Source organism: Rhinatrema bivittatum, chromosome 8 (assembly GCF_901001135.1).
Source record: "Rhinatrema bivittatum chromosome 8, aRhiBiv1.1, whole genome shotgun sequence".
Taxonomy (NCBI): Eukaryota; Metazoa; Chordata; class Amphibia; order Gymnophiona; family Rhinatrematidae; genus Rhinatrema; species Rhinatrema bivittatum.
In genome coordinates, this window is record NC_042622.1 from 181,472,130 (window position 1) to 181,491,052 (window position 18,923).

Consider the following 18,923-nt stretch of genomic DNA (forward strand, 5'->3'; position numbering starts at 1 on the left):
ACAGCCCAGTAAACTGACAGGATATAAAAGTTTATTTTAATTGATATGAAAGAGGAAAGCTGTGTTTGGCTAGAACTGCATTTATGATTACAATCACACAAGCAGACCTTGATAAAAAGCTTTCACAATGGCCAAGCAAAAATCATTGTAAAACTTTTGGTAAGTTAAATATGTACTATGAAACTCTGAAATCAAGCAAAAACCATTACCAGATCAATGGTTCTGAAGACTACTAAGAAGCAGAAGAGGGTTTGGGTTTTTTTTTAGCCAGTCTCCCAGGTATTGACTGTCCCCCTCAGCTTTTAGTACTAAATGACAATACATTTAACCTACAGCACTGACAGGAAACGAACATACAGTAATCGATTTCAAACACAGATACATTGAAAAGAAATGCACCCAGCCCTTCCCCAGTGTTTCAGGAACTAATGCTTGGTCATCATTGCACGTTATATATATATATAAAACAAACTCCCAGCATTCCAAAGTAAATATTTAATACATTTATTACCCTGATGATACAGGGGTGGATACATAGGTGTCAGCTCTGTGGATGCTTGAGCTCTCCTAATATTGTACAAACACCTTCAATGCATCCACCAAGGGGTAATTTGTGTTGAGTTTACACCCCTAATCGTTTTGATAAATTGGGTGGTTGGAGGGGACAGAATCCTAGTCATACCGACTCAGAAGCCACTTGGGCTACCTGGAGGAGAAATCCATTACCTGCTATTAAGTTCACTTAGAGAATAGCCACTGCTATTACTAGCAACGGTAACATGGAATAGACTTAGTTTTTTGGTCCTTGCCAGGTTCTTATGGCCTGGATTGGCCACTGTTGGAAACAGGATGCTGGGTTGATGGACCCTTGATCTGACCCAGTATGGCATTTTCTTATGTTCCAAAGGGATCCACGGTAATTTGTGCCTCTCAGCGGGAGGACTGTCACTCTGTCTTATTTGCTAACATTTTTTCCCTGTAGACATAGAATGGATGGAAAACCAAAATTGCAAGATCAAAAAATGTCCTTAAGGCACGTCATAGTTTTACCATTTTTAGGTCTGAATATAGAGGAACGCGCCAGCATTGCTTCTTGGTGTGTATCCATCGGACACAAAGCAGTATTAGTATTTCTGGCCGTGTTGGTATTACAATATAACACACAGTGCAATACTGCACTGGCAGACTATGAGACAAGTCCATTATATAGGCGCAGCTCGGGCCCTCTTAACGCTCGGCACTGATTGCTTCTGTCTGGCTGCAGCGTTTTCTCCGCAGCTCTATTATTGTTGCCTGGAGGAGGCGCGATTTCCGCTTCCGGGGCACTGAAGCATGGCGGGCAGCCGGCTGGAGAAACTGGGCACCATCTTCACCAGGTATTGGGCTGGGGACCTCGCCGACCTCGGGTTGCGTGGGTGACAGTGTGAGCTAACCGGGGCCCTTGACGTTCACCGGAAAAAAAAGAGCAGGATCCCAGGGCTGGAGAAGCGAGGTCCCTGGCATGCAAAGAGACAAACAGCGGGATCCTAATTTGGGGACCAGAGAAGCAGGATCCCTGGCATGCACAGGGACAAACAGTGGGATCCCAGCTTGGGGCCAAAGAAGCGAGGTCCCTGGCGTGCCGAGGGATTAACATTGGATCCTAACCCAGAGCCAGAGAAACGGGGTCCCTGGCACGCACAGGTACAAACAAGCAGGAATTTAGCTCGGGGCCAGAGCAGCGAGGTCCCTGGCACACAGGGGGTACAAATAGCGGGATCCCAGCTCCGGGGTGCCTGGCATACACACACCAAACAATAGGATCCCAGCTCGGGCCAGAGAAGCAGGGTCCCTGAAATGAACACGGACAAACAGCAGGATTCCAGCTCAAGGCCAGAGAGTTGGAGCCCCCAATAAACCCACAATAAACAATACTAGTCTCAGCTGAGACAAAGAAAAGCAGGGCTCATGGCATGACCAGGGACCCTGTATACCCAGAAGCAGGTAGTTATAGATCCCCCTTCTCCAGCCAACTCCTGCCTCTTAACTTGTCCAGTGAAAGCTCTGCTATTCCCAATTGCTGGCAGCTTTTTCTTCCGGGACTGTGTACAACAGTGGTTCTCAACCCTATCCTGGGGGCCCCCCCCCAGCCAGTCGGGTTTTCAAGATATCCACAATGAATATGCATGAGAAAATTTGCATGTTACAGCTGGGGGGGTCCCCAGGACAGGGTTGAGAACCACTGGTGTACAATATCAGGACTAGTATTGTTTATTGTGGGGGGGTTTTATATACCGTCGTTCGGCATAGTCATCACAATGGTTGACAAAGCAGTGCATCAATCAGAATACTTTCATAAATTAAATAATTAATAAAAAGGTAAAACAAAATATTAAAAATTGCACTTTAAGATGAAAAATACACTAGTAATTGTTAAATGTTTTCACAGTTAGTTTAAAATTTCCTTTAACATTTTAATTTGTATTTCATGCTAGAGGTGAGGCCACATTCAGTTAATAAAGCTGGGTGCTATTCTATTGATCCATATCTGAACTGTGAAACAAACTTCCTGCATTGTTTAGTTTTGATTTGTGGCTGTAATATAAAAAGTACAAAGGTAATGGTGTGTGGGAGTATGTAAGGAACTCCCTCAGAACACCTTAAAACAGTGGTCCCCAACCCAGTCCTGGGGGCCCACCAACCAGTCGGGTTTTCAGGATATCCACAATGAATATGCATGAGAGAAAATTTGCATGTTATGGAGGCAGTGCATGCAAATTTTCTCTCATGCATATTCATTGTGGATATCTTGAAAACCCGACTGGCTGGTGGGCCCCCAGGACAGGGTTGGGGACCACTGCCTTAAAGGATCGGATACAGCTAACTATACTGGTCCTTAAGACCCAACCCAGCAAGGGATTCTGGGATAGGGTGGAGTACTGCTAGCGGGGATAAGAGACCAGGGCCAGAGGGTTGAGGGAGGCCCAGGGAGAAAGACAGAAGCTTTGAAAATGTGATGCAAACCCTAAGTTGCAATTATTTTGTTGAAGTGCATAAACCAGCTAACTTGTTTTGTTTATTATTGCTTAACAATAAAAAAGTTTATAAAGATTGTTGCCAGAGTCCAGCCTGGAGTCTATTCTCTGACTAGTCCTGATTGCTCGGTATCACAAATGGGTGCAGCTTTAGACTGCAATAGTTTTCAGTCTGTAAAGTGTTTTATTTAGCAGACATTATTTTTACTCTAGAAGAATTATAGGCAAGAAACTCAGATACGAACTTAGATTGTAAGCCCTTTAGGGATAGAGAAATACCTTCAGTATCTGAATGTAATCTGCTTTGAAGTGCCTGAAAAATCAGAATATAAATATATACAGTACAAATGTACCATTGGGAACTGCTTTTCCCAATCTAGTGACTGCTTGCTGCTCAGTATTTTTATTTCTGTAATTCTTCATTATTTGTGTTTCCTTCTATCTTTTTCTCCTCTACATGGCAGAGTGCGTGACCTGATGCGTGCTGGTGTCATCAAACAGTCTGAGAAACCTATCTGGTATGATGTATATGCTGCCTTCCCTCCTAAAAAGGAGCCAGTTTACCAGGCTCCTACTACCCGCTTTTTTAAAGTGGAGGATAATGTTCCCCCTATTTTGTACGAAGAAGATCTAATCAGAGTGTAAGTTGTTTTTTGTTTTTTTTTGTTTTTTTAGCTATTCTAAACCATGCAGAGTTCAGTTTGCCTTTGTGTGTAACCTGGAGCTTTGCATTTACAGCTCAGAAGACCTGAATAGTGTATTGGGGAAGAAATAGGTGCCTATTTAAGGTTCATAAGTTCTCCAATTTGTGTAAAGATCAGAAAAAGCAATATATAAAATGCTTTTTTCTAATTAATTTACAAAATCAAATGAAATGCTTTGTATACTCTAGAATCACTGAGAATAGTAGCCATTAAGAAATTCAGGGCAGTAAGCAGTTGGCATCCAATATGTTATGTGGCTAGCTGGGTATAAATCTGGTAATTGAGAATCTCTCTACCTTGGCTGATGGTTCTCTGTACTGTTTTCTCTGTGGTCACTAGGGGGCACTGTGAGCCCTGTAATGCATGCTGCCACTACCTGCCTGCATTCTTACCTCATACCATACACTTAACAAAACACAGCAAAGACATGCACAAACACTAGCTGCAGTTTCCCTTTCTTGCCAGGATGCAGACTATGGTGACAAATGTGCTGTGTCCCCGGCCTGTGCACAGTCCTGAGTAGAGAGCAGGTGGTTGCGGAGCTGGACACCACACAACCTTCACTGAATTTAACAAGTTACAGCTAGTGAAATTTTATTTAACTTTAAATATTTAGATCTGATCATTTGTTCCCTCAACAGGAAATTTTTTGAGATTTATGGAACTGGTCCTAGACCATTTGACCTGTCCCGATCAAATTTCAAGTCTGCCAGCCAGAGGTAGGACAGTATAACATTAAGCAGTATTTATAAAGCTCACAAGATGTTTGTGTACAATACCTGTATTCATTTATTGTAGACTTGTTAAGCATGATTTTAAAAAATAATTCACAAGCTCACATTCCTGCAGCCAGTTCACCTCTGTGCCGATTTCAGCAGGGTAAGGCCCGGCTCCTGTTTGGAATGAAAACAGAGACATCCCAGATCCACTGGCTGAAGGAGGAAGCTGTGCTTTTTCCCTGTGATCTATTGCCAAGCCAGAGCTCTGGTAGGGGGGAGAACGTTGCTGATATGAGTGATGGGATTTGAATGAGATATGAAAGGAAGGTATGGTCTACGCTGTGGAGAGTAGAGACTCCATGGCACTTGTGGCAAGAGTTGAGATATTAAATCATGAGTAAATACCAAAACTGATAGGAATCAAATTTGGCAAGTGCAATTCCTCTTTGCAAACAGGTACAATAATGGAAAAATCAGCCTAATTTTCTGGTGTGTGTATCATCTTTGTACAACTGCATAAAGGATAACTTTAAACGCCAAAAGAACAAACCTACAAGGATCATAAGTGTTCACCTTCATTATATTTACAGTTTTGGTCTCACATTCAGGCTGATCCAATAAATGTGCGCAGAAAAACAGGTGCTTGGTGTTGAGTGCCCACTTTCCTAACGCGTGCCCAGCCACCTCTCCTGGGCGCACGATCGAATATTTAAATGGGGAGGTCACGCTGAAAAGGAGGCGCTAGGGACAAATGTGCGGTCCTAGCACCATCTCGGCATCGGGCGCACAGGAGAGGTGGCTGTCAAGCTGGTAGAGAAAACGGACGCTCAATCTAGGAGCACAAGATACATGGCCTGGACTGTGTATCTTGTGTGTGTATTGGGCGTCCAAAAGAAAAATTTGTTTTAAAGCCTTATTTATTTATTTATTTATTTATTTATTTAATAAATCACCACTTTATCTGGTTCCTTCTACTTAGTGTTGCTATGATACTATTAGGAAGAATCACAGAAAGCAGGATTTTTCTTTTTTTTTTTTTTTTTTCAATGCATCCTTGAGCGTGGAATACCTTTACGCCAGCCCTGGGCTGGCATAAAATTTGCCATGTTGCAAGAGCCCATTGGCCATGGGGAAAATGTATTGGACTGCGGGGATTAGCTAATAACCTCATCTACATGAATTTCCATATAATGAGTGCTATTAGCTACATGGTGATTTGGACGTGTGTTTTGGACGCGCTAATTCCCGTATTGGATCGGGGGTTATGGATGCTTCTCAAGCCGTGCAAGGTATTAGATCTGCGGGATTGTGTTTTTATAATCTACACTTGTGGACCAATAACCATCCTGTTTGCAATAGCGTCTCTCACATGTACGCAGATTTGCAGTGATTCATACGGGGGACATGATCTTGCCTAATAACAAGGGCGCATGCCCATAAAACAAAATAAAATTCAGCCATTTGTAAAACACCATTTAATTTCTTCATGGAGGATCTGTATGTGGTAGCTGTGCTAATCTCAGGTATACAACCACCAGGAACTGTACAAAGAGATTTCTTTGACGCTTCCCTTCTTTCCGAGAAACTCTGGATCATGTGGTGTTTTCTTTTATACATCAATAAACCATGATCATGCTTTGTGATTGCTTCCCTGTACATTTTTTTTTTTTTTTTTTTAAGATTTGTTTTTCTTTACATCCAATTCAAAAATAACATTTCTGCAGTCTTTATAAACTGAAGGTCTTACCAACTGGTTATAAAGTTAAATCGAAATCCAAATGTCCCAAAAGGGATAACAGCATGCTTTTTGTCCCAGGATAGTTGTAGCTTATCCATTTCCCAAGTTTTTCCTTCCTTCCATCCTCTCCGGATTACTTTAGTTGCCTGCAGCTTTACTTTCTAACCTTTCATCTTTTCCCGGAGGGTGTAGTCAGCAGCTTTCTTTGAAACACAGTGGTTTTGCAGATTAATTGTTAACAATTTTGTTTTGAAATTGAAGGTTTGTTGAGAAGTTCCAGGAGCTTAAGAAACTGGGTGAAACGGATGAAAAAATATTGTTTGAAGAAGCAGGCAAGGCTCTGTTGGCAGAAGGAATCATTCTGAGGAGAAAAGGGTCTGCCCCTGTACGTATTCCCTGGATTTACTACCTGACTTCTGTGTGTGCACTTAGCTCTCATGCACACTGTATGTTGCTGCATAGTTTTACTTTTCAAGGAAAAAGGTCCATATTTCCAAGCTGATAAACCAGTAAGGCAAGTTTGAACAACACATACAGTTTCTTGCAGTACAGAGCTGATAATGTGACACACATCTCAAAGAAGGTGCGAGTGATATGATTATATTTTGTCTGTCTGTGTTTATTGTATTGATTTGTATTGTTTTATAGTTTACTTTATATTATGAATGTTTTAATGAAAATGTTGATAGGTGGTTAATACATTTTGAAATAAGTAACATGCCTTAGTGTGAAAAAAGTGCAAAGATGGGATGTACAATTTGAAAGGGTTAGCTGGTATATAAAATCTTAGTGTTTCAGTCCTGAGTCTGTCTATTTAACCATTTCCTATGCTAGCCTGTGCTATCCGTTATGGGGACAGGCAGAAGTGAGTCTGCCTCAGGCCTGACTTTGCTGCTTTTGAATCTGGCTGAGGCACCTAAAAATTAACATCTAGCACACTGGCAGTGCATATCATAGGGTTTGGGGATGCTATACAGAAGTCCCGGCCAACCTGAAGATGGGCAACACCGATCCCACACGTTCAGGCCAGAGTTTGCAGGCAGGATTTAGGGAATTATGGGGACCAGAGGTGATGGGCTGCAGTAATCACTGAGTTGGGGACATGCTGCCCTGTCCTCTCACAGGCAGAGCTATAAATACCACGCTGGGTGCAGCCTCTCAGTTCTGCAAGAGTCCTAGCTCGCCTCTCACCCCCCCTCCCCGCCCCCGCTTCCTTGTTGCTTCCAACACACTCTGCCCCTGTAACACATCTCGCTCGCTTCTGTGACTGCTTCTCTCCGAGTGCTGGAGAATGTGCACTTCTTGGCTGCTGGCTGGTCTTGCACTGTCATGGGGATGGAGTGCTCCCTGAGTCCCAGCTGGGCAATTCAGAGCTGCTTCATTAGTTCTTGCTGTTGGACAATGAGTCCGGGGGACTGGAGGTTGAGAGGGGCTAGAATGGAAAGAGCAGCAGCGGGGTAGCCTGCTGGGTCACAGAAGTAGGCAGCCAGCTGGAAGTTTTGCATCTGAATGAGGAGTGGGATGATGAGCGCACACTGGGCAAGAGCATCTCCTTGCAGTTAAAGCCTGAGAAAGGAATAGAGGAGTCCGGGATGTGGGGCCGACTAGCCAGCAGGGCCAGCTCCACAGGCTGCACTCGCTAGTACCGAAGTTCAGCTGCTGCCTGTCCCTTGGCATGAAATCTTGCAGATTGCTGGCTGGCAGTAATGATTTCTGCTGGTTTGCTGGAGCGGTGCTACTGAACAAGTATTTTCAAAATTACTGGGCCTCCTATGCTGATCTTATGCATCACAGCTGGCCTGCAAGTTCTGAAAATGTATGTGCTCCCTTTTTCAGTGTTTTAGAGAAATGCAGCTGGCTCAGGCCTGCTGCCGTGGGGGGAGGGTCACAAAGCTCTACATGCAGATTCCAGCTTCGCTCTGCACTTTAATGTTAATTTATTATTCTTTATTCAAATTTTAAATATCAATTTGTCATTAGAAACAGATTGGGGAAAATATATATATAAATCATATAAAAAAAGAAAAAAAAAATCTAACGACTAAAAAGGAAAATTGCCCTGCACCTGCACCACAGGTATGCAGGTTGAACTCCGCCCCTCCCTCCCTGTATTGTCCAACCTGTTATCTACTACCACATATGGGAACTGAGCTCCGGCCCCTCTCTCTCTTGTCCAGTCCCCTCTCTACTACCACACAGTACACCCCAGCTCAGCCCGCATTCTCTCCTACCACACATCTCAATTACACACTTCCCCGTCCTTGGCCGGGCTTTACTACTTCTGTTTATATATATTATCCCCAGTATATAGATCACAAAGGGGGGGGGGAATGTTAATGTTTAAAAACCTTTTAAATGATATTTCCTAGAATATAAATGATAAATATTAAAAAGGAATCTGCAGGGGTTGAAATATCTTCGTTGGTGTTATTTCCTTGTATTTTGATTATTAAGCTGGAAGCGCTCTGAGATCCCTTTTTTGAAGGAGGGCAGTGTATAAATAGAAGCTGTGGCTGTGTTGCCAAGATTTTCTTTATTAACCTACAGGTGCTCGTGTGAATCTTTGCTGTGGTATTACGTATTCTTCCCTAGCATTAGGCTCGCTTTGTGTGTATGAAAGAAAAGGGAAAGGCACGTCGGAGCGTGATTGTGATTTTATTTCATGAGCTGTGATTGATTGGGTGGCAGAAGGAGAATGAGTTGCATTCAAAGCATAAGAAATAAAACCTGGTATGTAGTCCCTTTAAGAGGGTTCTGCTCAATGATCTGGTTTTTTGGGGGGGTTTTTTGGTGAGGCGGTGGCAGGCGCGTGCGACTTACTGACGGAGAGGAATGTATCTATTTTAAATCTACAAATGGTTTCCATGCCATTTGGAACCCAAGACTGAAGAAGTATGCGAGGGCATGCAATGGGAAGTATTGCTCAGATGTGCAATGAATGTCCCAACAATTCCCAGCGTGGACTTCTGCACCTCCAACTGGGTGGTGGTGGGAGTGAGCCAGTCCCCTCCCTCTCTTTATGGCAGGGCTGGCCAGCTGCAGTCCTCAAAAGCCACAAACTGGCCTGGTTTTCAAGATATCCTCAGTGAATACGGATGAGAGAGAATGGAGGCAGTGCAAGCAAATCTCTCTCATACATATTAATTGCAGATGTCCTGAAAATCAGGCCTGTTTGTGGCCCCGGGGGACTGGAGTTGGCCACTCCTGCTTTATGGTGATGAGTGCATGTTGGACGGAGAGGGGAGTTAGCTGCTGGAGCTGCCTTGCCTACCCCCTGTTAATGCAGCAATGCTAGACAGACCATGGCGAAAGATGTAAATGTGGCTGATGAAATATTTGTTGACTAGAGATGATGAGGGACTCATGTACATGTGTTTCTTCTGAGCAAAGGTTTTTTTGTTTTTGTTTGCTCATATTGCGTTTGCTCTCTCTGTAGGTTGGGCAAGCAACTGAAAACAGGGATCCTGTCTTAGAAATGAACCTCAGAGAGATGTTGGAGGAGATGCAGGAGCAGCAGGCAATGACAGAAGCACAAGAGCAAACCCCAGCCTCACATTAACAGCTCCTAATAGCCATTGTTGTCTTAGCTCCTTCATCCTGGTAAAGTATGATGTCCCTGGGCGATTGGCAGCTATGGTATGAATTAAACTGTACAGGAATAATTAAAAAAAAAAAATAGAACTCCCTAATCTAGACAAGCCCACGCATGCCATCAAATGTGTCTAGATTAATTTTAATGCGTTGTTTGCGGGGCCAAGATGCCACATCTGAAACTTTCTGGACAGCTGACGTGTGCTTTGCTTACTGATTGCTCCCATCCACGGGGTTCATATGTAACAAAGAACACCCCTCCTCCTTCCCCCAGAAGAAAGGCATCCGTTTTTGCTGGCCATTCCTGCCAGTGAGAGTGCTCACGGTTTAACACATGAGAGGGGCGAGTAGGAAGCAATAATCTTGGAAATACAAAATTTCTAAATCACGTTTGCTCGAGTTATTCCAAGAAGTAAGCAGGGCTCTGTGCTTTCTATTAGCATTTATTGCTATGATTCTGTAGCATATTTTTTTGACTGAATGCCGAATTAATATTTTTGTTGCTGTATGAAAAATCTGTTGATTGTAAATAGTTTATAAATGTCCATTTGTACATAAAACACGGCAATGTGATTTCCAGTGGCTTTTTTTTTTTTCATAGTAGTTTGCAACATTAAAACACTTTCAGCTTCACTGTCTGTTTGCAGGTGCTTTCTGTGCTGCTCTGTCAGGAAGCTCAGCATTGTCCGGCCTTCTGGATCATCCGTATCTCTGCAGTGCCAGGGGATAGGGTTCAGCTATCTCTTGTGGGGCCAGTAGGCCTCATAGAGGGAAGGTGATAGCTGCTTTCCTAGCGTGTAGCCAGATGGACTCAGGACCAATGGGTATTGTGCTCTCCTGATAGCAGATGGGAGATGGAATCAGATTTCAAAGCTGGCAGCCTATATATACTCGTGCAGCATGTTTAGCGCTTCAGTATTTCTCCGTCGCCCATAGCAGATGCAGACACTATCCAAAACAGATTAGTGTAACATTTACAAAGAAAGAAGAAAATTTACCTTTAAGAAGAGAGCCCCGCTTCTCCTGCGGTGAAACCTAACAGTCCCTCCCCCAGTCGAGACTTTCCTGAGGTCGATTCAATATCCCTTAGAGGTGAGCCTTAGTCCGCCAGCCGATTCCTGGCGTGGACGTTGCCCCCAGGGTGGCTGAAAGGCAGCGGGTGCAGATTCGAGAGCGGCGGCGAAGGTATTTCCCTCTCCCCCCGCAGCTGGAGACCGCCCGGCACGCGACCGGTAAGCGCCGAGACCCGGTAAGGTAGAAACCTTTTCTTCTAAGTCTTCGGTCTCCAAGGCTCAAACAGCCGTACCGTCCTTCCGACGAGATTTAAATCGGGTTGAGCAGCCTTCCTCTGGCTAGGCCCTGATCTGGTCGAGGGTCCACACATGTGGAGACCCTCGGGGAGGGATCGCCATCTTGTTGCCGATGTCGTCGGCACCATCTTCCCCCCTCGCCGTCTGTACACGCGTAGCAGGCCAGAGGCCCAAGGCGCCTAACTTGAGTGTGTCTGTAGGGATACACGCTTAACAGTGCGCACATCTGGGTTGTGCACACAGCGATGCACGCATAACTGCCACGCTCACAAAATCCGCTGCCTGCAGGCATAACTTGTGCGTATGTACTGCACATAACTTCTGCACTCCCAACGTGCACACCTAAGAGCATCTGTGAGCATAACTCTCGCACGGACGAGTTTTTAAGCTCTACACGCGCACAAACAATGGCACCACCATCCAAGAAGGCCAAGGGACCCTTCCTTTGCCCAGCCTGCCACTTGAGAGCTGCGTAACCTGAATTAGAATCCCTTCTGTGCCAGCAGTGCGAACAGAACCAGAGAGAGCCCAGTCAAGACCTACCACAGCCAGGAACGGGATCCGGAACCACTGGTAATAGCACCCCGGACCTAACTATGTCCAACTCGGCGCCCCCACAGGAAAGTTCCTCTGGGGCTGCCACTACAATCCCTCCTGGCATCAACATGGACCCAGGAACCTTCTCCCGGGTGGAATTTTTCAAAGGGCTGCAAACTTTATCCAGGTGCAACCAGTCCCGGCTGTCCACTTGCCTCAAACTCTGCCGGAAGCACAAGCCCTTCCCAGCACCTCCTGAGGCTCTCGAGACATGCCTCTCCTATCCAAGATCATCCCGGTTGGGGAGCCAGACACCTCAGAGGAAGAAACAGACTCCCTGGAAGAAGGGGAAATCCCTCCAGAGATGGAGCCATACCGCACCATGCTCCGATTCTTCTACAAAGCCGAATTACCAGACCTTGTGTCCCAAACTATGAAGACACTGGGTCTCCCAGGCTCGGAACCTACAGCGGAACCAAAAAAGAATCCCATGCTGGTGTACCTCTGTAAAGCCTCATGCTATTTTCCTATGTTGGAGCCCATCAAGGAACTGATTGACCTGGAATGGAATGCTCCAGAAGCCAGTTTTAAAGGGGGACGGGCACTAGAAGCCCTATACCTGCTAGAACCCATGGTCAACGAACTTCTACGCTTCCCTAAAGTGGACGCTATGATCTGTGGTGTCTCAAACGCACCACAATCCCTGTGGAGGGAGGAGCGGCACTGAAGGATGCCCAAGACAGAAGGCTGGAAGCCGTTCTTAAACAGTCCTTTGATGTCTCAGCAATAACGCTACAAATTGCCTCCTGTTGCACCTTGGAGGCACGTTCCTGTTTGATCCTCACCAGAGACGCTACCACGCCCGGAGAAGCGATGGAACCTGTGGTCTCCTTCCTCATCGATGCTACCGCTGACCTTGTGCGCACATCACAGAAGACAATTATGGCTCCGAAACTGGTCGGCTGACGTGACTTCCAAGGCGAATCTCACAAAAATGCCTTTTAAAGGATCTCTCCTGTTCGGAAGCGAACTGGAGAAGTTAGCCAACAAATGGGGCGAATCTCCAGTACCCCGATTACCTGAAGACAAGAACAAAAGAACATATCAGTGTTCCTCCCCCTGAAGAACCAAGGGTAGAGGATTGCAGCATTTTAAACCTTACAGGAACATGCAGTCCCAAGCACCTCGTAATTCGGGAAGGTTTCAGTCCTTTCGGAACAAGCACATCAAGAGAGGAGCAAGCTCAGGGGCAGGCTCCGGCCGTGCCCCACAATGAGAAGACACAGACCCAACCACAGGAAGAAGACATAGGGGGCAGACTTACCCTCTTCTACCAAAGATGGGTAAAAGTAACATCGGACAAGTGGGTCCTATTATTCGAGAGGAGTTCGCCCTGGAATTCCAAAGCATCCCCCCAGACAAATTTATGAGATCACGTGCCACTTCCACTCTAAGAGACTGGCAGTGGAAACCATGCTTGCAAGACTACTCAGCCTGAGGGCAATAACTCCAGTGCCTATATCTCAACAAAATACTGGTCACTATTCCATCTATTTTATCGTTCCCAAGAAAGAAGGAACATTCCGACCCATCCTGGACCTCAAGGCTGTCAACCGTTACCTGAGGGTACCACACTTCCGCATGGAAACCCTACGCTCCGTTATAATAGCGGTGCAACGGGAGAATTCTTAACCTCCCTGGACCTATCCGAAGCCTACCTTCACATCCCAATCCATCAGGACCACCAGCGCTTCCTGCGCTTTGCGATACTGGGCAATCATTACCAATTTCGAGCGCTACCCTTCGGACTAGCCACCGCTCCCAGAACCTTCACCAAAATGATGGTGGTAGTAGTGGCTGCACTGAGGAAAGAAGGAGTTCTGGTACATCCTTACTTGGACGATTGGCTAATCAGAGCAAAGTCTCCAAAGGCAAGTCGCCAAGCAACCACCAGAGTCAAAAACTTACCACAAGAGCTCGGGTGGGTCGTGAACACAGCCAAGAGCTGCCTATAGCCCTCCCAGTCACTAGAATACCTGGGAGTCCGGTTCGATACCAAGCTGGACAAGGTCTACCTTCCCCTTCCAAGGAGAAGGAAACTGATGGGTCAATTGCGAAACCTGTTGAACTTTGTTCCCCCCAAGGTATGGGGCTACCTTCAAGTCCTCGGCCTCTTGACCTCAACTCTGGAAGTTGTTCCGTGGGCAAGGACCCATATGTGACCACTACAACACTCCCTAACTCCCTATTGTCACGATGGAATCCAGTGTCCCAGAACTACTCAATTTGCCTCCAGCTACCGACAGAGGTTAGGCATCAGCTTCAATGGTGGCTACAAGAAGAACACCTAAGCAGAGGCGTAAACCTATCTGCACCGAAGTGGATCTTGCTCACCATGGATGCGAGGGTGAGGAGCCCACTGTCGGGAACTAACAGCCCAGGGACAATGGAACAAAGAAGAGGCGGAATGGAACATAAAATGCCTGGAAGCTCAAGCGGTCAGACTAGCCTACCTGCGATTCAGCCACAGACTCCGAGGCGAGTCTGTCAAAGTCATGTCGGATAACACCACAAACGTGGCCTACATCAGCCGCCATGGAGGAACCAGAAGGCAGCAGGTGTCTCTGGAAATAGACCCTCTCATGGAGTTGGCAGAAACAAACCTGCAAGGGTTTTTCGGCCTCCCACATCACGCGAAAAGACAACATCTCAGCGGATTATCTCACCAGAGAGAGCCTAGACCCGAGGGAATGGTCACTGGCGGACACAGCCTTCCAGATGATAGTGAATCGAGGGGGTCCCCCAGCCATGGACCTCCTAGCAAAGTGTCACAATGCCCAAGTCCCCAGATTCTTCCGTCGCAGACGAGAACACAGTCTCAAGGAATCAACGCTCTCATCCAGAACTGGCCAGAGGAAGACCTCCTGTATGCCTGGCCACTACTGGGCAGGGTCATTCACAAGATAGAGCACCACAGAGAACTAGTCCTACTAGTCGCCCCGGATTGGCCAAGAAGGCCATGGTACGCGGACATGCGAAGACTATTGGCGGGGAATCCTCTGCGTCTACCGCCATATAGGGACCTTCTTCAGCAGGGACCAATCTCCCACGAAGACCAGGCTCGATTCTCTCTTATGGTATGACCCTTGAGAGGACTAACCTAAAGAAGCACGGCTACTCAAAAGCCGTGATTGACACCTTTCTCCATGCACACAAATTCTCCACATCTCTGTCTTACATACGGATCTGGAGAGTATCTGAAGCCTGGTGTGAAGACCGCGCCCTCCTTCCGAGGACAGCCAAGATTCCCACGATCCTAGTATTCCTACTGGACGGCATGCAGAAGGGGTTGTCTCTCAATTCCCTCACGGTTCAAGTCGCTGCACTGGCCTGTTTCAGGCCCGAAGCGGTCAGCATCAGACTACTATCAACTCATCCTGATGTGTCTTGCTTCCTGAAAGGAGTTAAACAACTCCGGCTACCTCTAAAGTGGCCGGTGCCTCTATGGAACCTCAACCTAGTACTAGACTTCCTAGCAGGGGAGTCCTTCAGACCAACAAGCGGCCTGTCTCTACGCCTCTTGACCTTAAAGACTGCATTCTTGATCGCAGTATGCTCAGCTCAGTGCATCTCCAAACTTCAAGCATTATCCTGTCGAACCGTTCCTCAGGTTCATCCCAGGCACCATACAGCTGCGTACGGTACCATCCTTCTTTCCGAAAGTGGTTTCCCAGTTCCATTTGAACCAGACCATATCCTTACCATCACCAGATGAACACAGATTCGGAAGCCTCACGCCTCCTTCGCCACCTGAATGGCGGCAGAATCCTAGTCCAATACCTCAAGAGATCGGAATCCTTGTGCAAAACTGATCACCTGTTCGTTCTTCACAGCGGGAAGAAACAAGGGGAAGCGGCATCGCAGGTGACCTTTGATCCAGCGGGCTATGATGTCATTAATGCTGCCTACATAGAGGCAGGAAAACCACTACCTCTACAGGTCAAGGCGTATTCTACAAGGGCCCAGGCAGTCTCCTGGGCTGAAACCAGGCTGCTTTTGCCAGCCGAGATCTGTCGGGTGGCGACATGGTCCTCACTACACACCTTCTCCAGGTTCTACTGCCTGGATGTCCAGGCCAGAGAGGATACAGCCTTCACAAGGGCAGCACTAAGTGGGCCACAGGCAGCCTCCCACCCAGTAGGGGAGTAGCTTTTTACATCCCATTGGGCCTGAGTCCATCTGGCTACACGCTAGGAAATGGAGAAATTACTTACCTGATAATTTCGTTGTCCTTAGTGTAGACAGATGGACTCAGCATCCTGCCCACGGCTGCTCCAGAAATAGAGAACCTCGGATATCAATCTTGAGACTGTATGGGTAAATCTCGGCCTACCTTTAAGACACCCACAGTTACCTAGGTGTCGGCGTTTGTTTCAGCGCGTTGGTGGTCTCCAATGCCAAAACGTTTTTATATATATATATAATCAGTTGAACCTGTTCAAAGTTAATCAAGTATACTCAAGTGTAATCAAGTATCAAGCAACATCTATCCACACTGGCTTTTTGAGGAGAATACTGAAGAGCTGAGCATGCTGCACGGGTATATGTAGAGTGACGTCAGCTTTGACATCTGACTCAGTCTCCCTTCTGCTATCAGGAGAGCACAATACCCATTGGTCCTGAGTCCATCTGTCTACACTAAGGAAAATGAAATTCTCAGGTAAGTAATTTCTCCATTCTGTTGCACCCCCTGCTGGTGCAAGAGTGGCACTGAAGGTTACATTGAGAAGAGATTTCCTCTCCAGCCCCCATCAACCAAAGGAACACCATGCCCACATTAAACTTGTAGTACTTGCTAATTTGCTTCTGTCCCTTCCTGGTTACCAGCTCTGACTTTTGGCATTGGGTGAGCTTTGAAGTGGGCAGCCAAGAATAGAAAACAGGTGCCGTGGGGAGGACAAGATGCTATTTGCTTTCTCATTGGCCACGTCTGCCCAAAACCATGATGGCGTGAGAAGAGATTTTCTGAGGAGGAGGGTGGAGAGTGACTTGCAAGAGATTAGCAGCAGCCAGGCTGTGCAAAAGCTGTACTCTTGTCTTGAAATAACATACTGCAGAGGTGTGGAGGTGGTTTCCTCTTCCTTCTACAGAATGAGCCTGGCATCAAAAGCAGGTGTGTTTCTTGTTTGGATAAAGGCATGGCTGTAGTGCTGCTGCGTAATTAGAAAAGGTTCCTTAAAATCTGCCAAAACTGTGGACAGTTGTATTATTTTAGTCATGCATAATCACTTGTGCCATCAAAGATCTGCAGAAACTTCCTTATCCAGAAAGAGGATCTTGTATACAAAATAGAGTTTAGTGCCTTCATGACAGTGTGCAGTGGTTATAAGTTAAGGTATATCTCTTATCATAAATGTGCAGTTGCTTGATGTTTTATATGATGACATCACAGACCAGTCTTACTCCTGACTGGTAATGGCTATGTGATTAATATGCCTCTTTATAAAGGAGGCCTGGTAATGTATTCCTCTGGCTCAACATGACATATCCTGATTTTAAGCTTTCGTTCTTGGAAGAATTAATACAAATTCCCCCAGCTCATGCACTAGACATAGATTCCTGGGTAGTCAAAAATAATAAAACAAGCTTTGCTTATTAATCTGAATGATGGACTGGTTGCCTTCCTAAAACAAGTTGTAGTTGTTGAATATTCCTTTGTAATAGGCGGTGGTCCTAACACTACAAAAAACAGGGCATTGCAAGGCAGAGCTCCACTGGGGCTGTAGCCTGGATCTTGGCTGCCTCTGAGCTTGCACTGGGCTTCTGGTATGAATTCCCTACTTCTGCCTAGTCCCAAATAAAGCAGCAAAAAAATAAAACTAGCAATCTGCATTCTTGACAGCAATCCCAGGGGGATGCAATTCCCAGAACTTTCTCCTTCAGCCAAATGCACCTTTCTGCCTGCACTTCAAGGCACACTTTCTGTACCCAAGACTTACTGCCAATGTAGCAAGGTTTGCATGCTGAAAACAGATGTTCCTACAACGGAGTACTGCTTAGTGCCCTGGCATGGAACTCCCTTGCAAATGAGGGTATTAAGCATACAAAGAGGTGCACTGGCCAAACACAATTTTCCTTAGTGCTGGAAACTTAACTCCTGTGGCAGCAAGAGGTTTCCAGCACTACTGCACTGGCACTTAAAACCCTCTAAAAATGGGGAAAAAGTTAAAAAAAAAATAAAATATGGATTTAACTGGGTTTACCGCCATCACTTATTCTTATCTGGATAAATGGCAGTGGTGGCTAAACAGGACTATATGGGCCTATCAGTGAGGGGTGCACCCCTTCCTGAGTTAAAATGTGCATTCTGCCTATTCTGTATGCACGCTTTACACATCATTCAGGCCGCTACAGTATTGGCACGGGGAAAACAGGTGTTCAGCTCTCCTAATGTGCACCGATCGACCTCTCCAGGGCTCCTGATTTAATATTTAAATGGTTGCTGCTGTAAAAAGGCACTAGTGGGAATTGTGCGCCCTTAGCTCCTCTTTGGAAGTGGGTGCCCGGGAGAGGAGGCTGTCAGCCGGTTAGGAAAACAGATGCTCAATCTTACGAGTGTCTATTTTTCCGAACCTGTGCACAGCCACGTGTTAGTAAAATAGATGCTGGTTAATTGAGCATCCCTTTTCCTAACCTGACTGCTGCCATTCTTTTTTTTTTTTAATTGTTCTCCTTTTTGTTCTTCTGACTTAATATTGCCATGATATTAAGTCAGAGGAAGTACAGAAAAGCAGTATTTATTTTCTGCTTTTCTGTACACTTTTTGGGCTGCTCAAAAACTGCGTGTGCTGGAGTAGGTGTTTATTTTGGAGATTAAAAAGGTGTGGGGCTGGTGCACTTTTTTTTTTGCTTGAGGGAGAATAGCCTCATTAACAAATTTACATGTGGTCATTAGCTTGCGTGGGGGAGGGGTGGACACACTAATTCCCTTCTAACATAAGGCGTTGTCACTGTATTTAGGGTGACCAACAGCATGGTGTTGCAGCTTGTTGTACAGGGTCCGGTTACCCTTCTAATCGGCCACTGTCAAATCCAGTCCGGCAAGGCCAGGGCCCAATCAGTGGTGGCAGCGCTCCAATCACCTGCCTGTTTTCGGGGCTCGGTTGACTCTCCTCCTCTGCCTCTCCCACAGCTGTGCTGCACTTGTTCCTAGTTCGAGCTGGTCCTCCTGAGAACCACAGAAGAAGAGAGTCTGCCTAGGAAAAAAAAAAATCAACGCTCGATTTGAAAGGGGAAAAAGGCCCCCCAAG

The 18,923-nt window shown here is 46.1% G+C and overlaps 1 protein-coding gene across 2 annotated transcripts; it reads left to right on the forward strand.

The window, feature by feature from the left end:
• Window positions 1–1,224: 1,224 nt before the first annotated feature.
• MRPS23 (mitochondrial ribosomal protein S23) lies at window positions 1,225–10,339 on the forward strand. Of its 2 annotated transcripts, none has more exons than XM_029613927.1 (5): window positions 1,225–1,376; window positions 3,479–3,655; window positions 4,360–4,437; window positions 6,437–6,560; window positions 9,612–10,339. In XM_029613927.1, the coding sequence occupies exons 1-5, from the start codon at window positions 1,333–1,335 to the stop codon at window positions 9,732–9,734; spliced, it is 546 nt and encodes a 181-aa protein (XP_029469787.1). In that variant the 5' UTR covers window positions 1,225–1,332; the 3' UTR covers window positions 9,735–10,339. The 2 variants fall into 2 exon arrangements, with proteins under 2 accessions (XP_029469787.1, XP_029469788.1); XM_029613928.1 differs by lacking the exon at window positions 1,225–1,376 and adding an exon at window positions 1,423–1,683.
• Window positions 10,340–18,923: the final 8,584 nt, after the last annotated feature.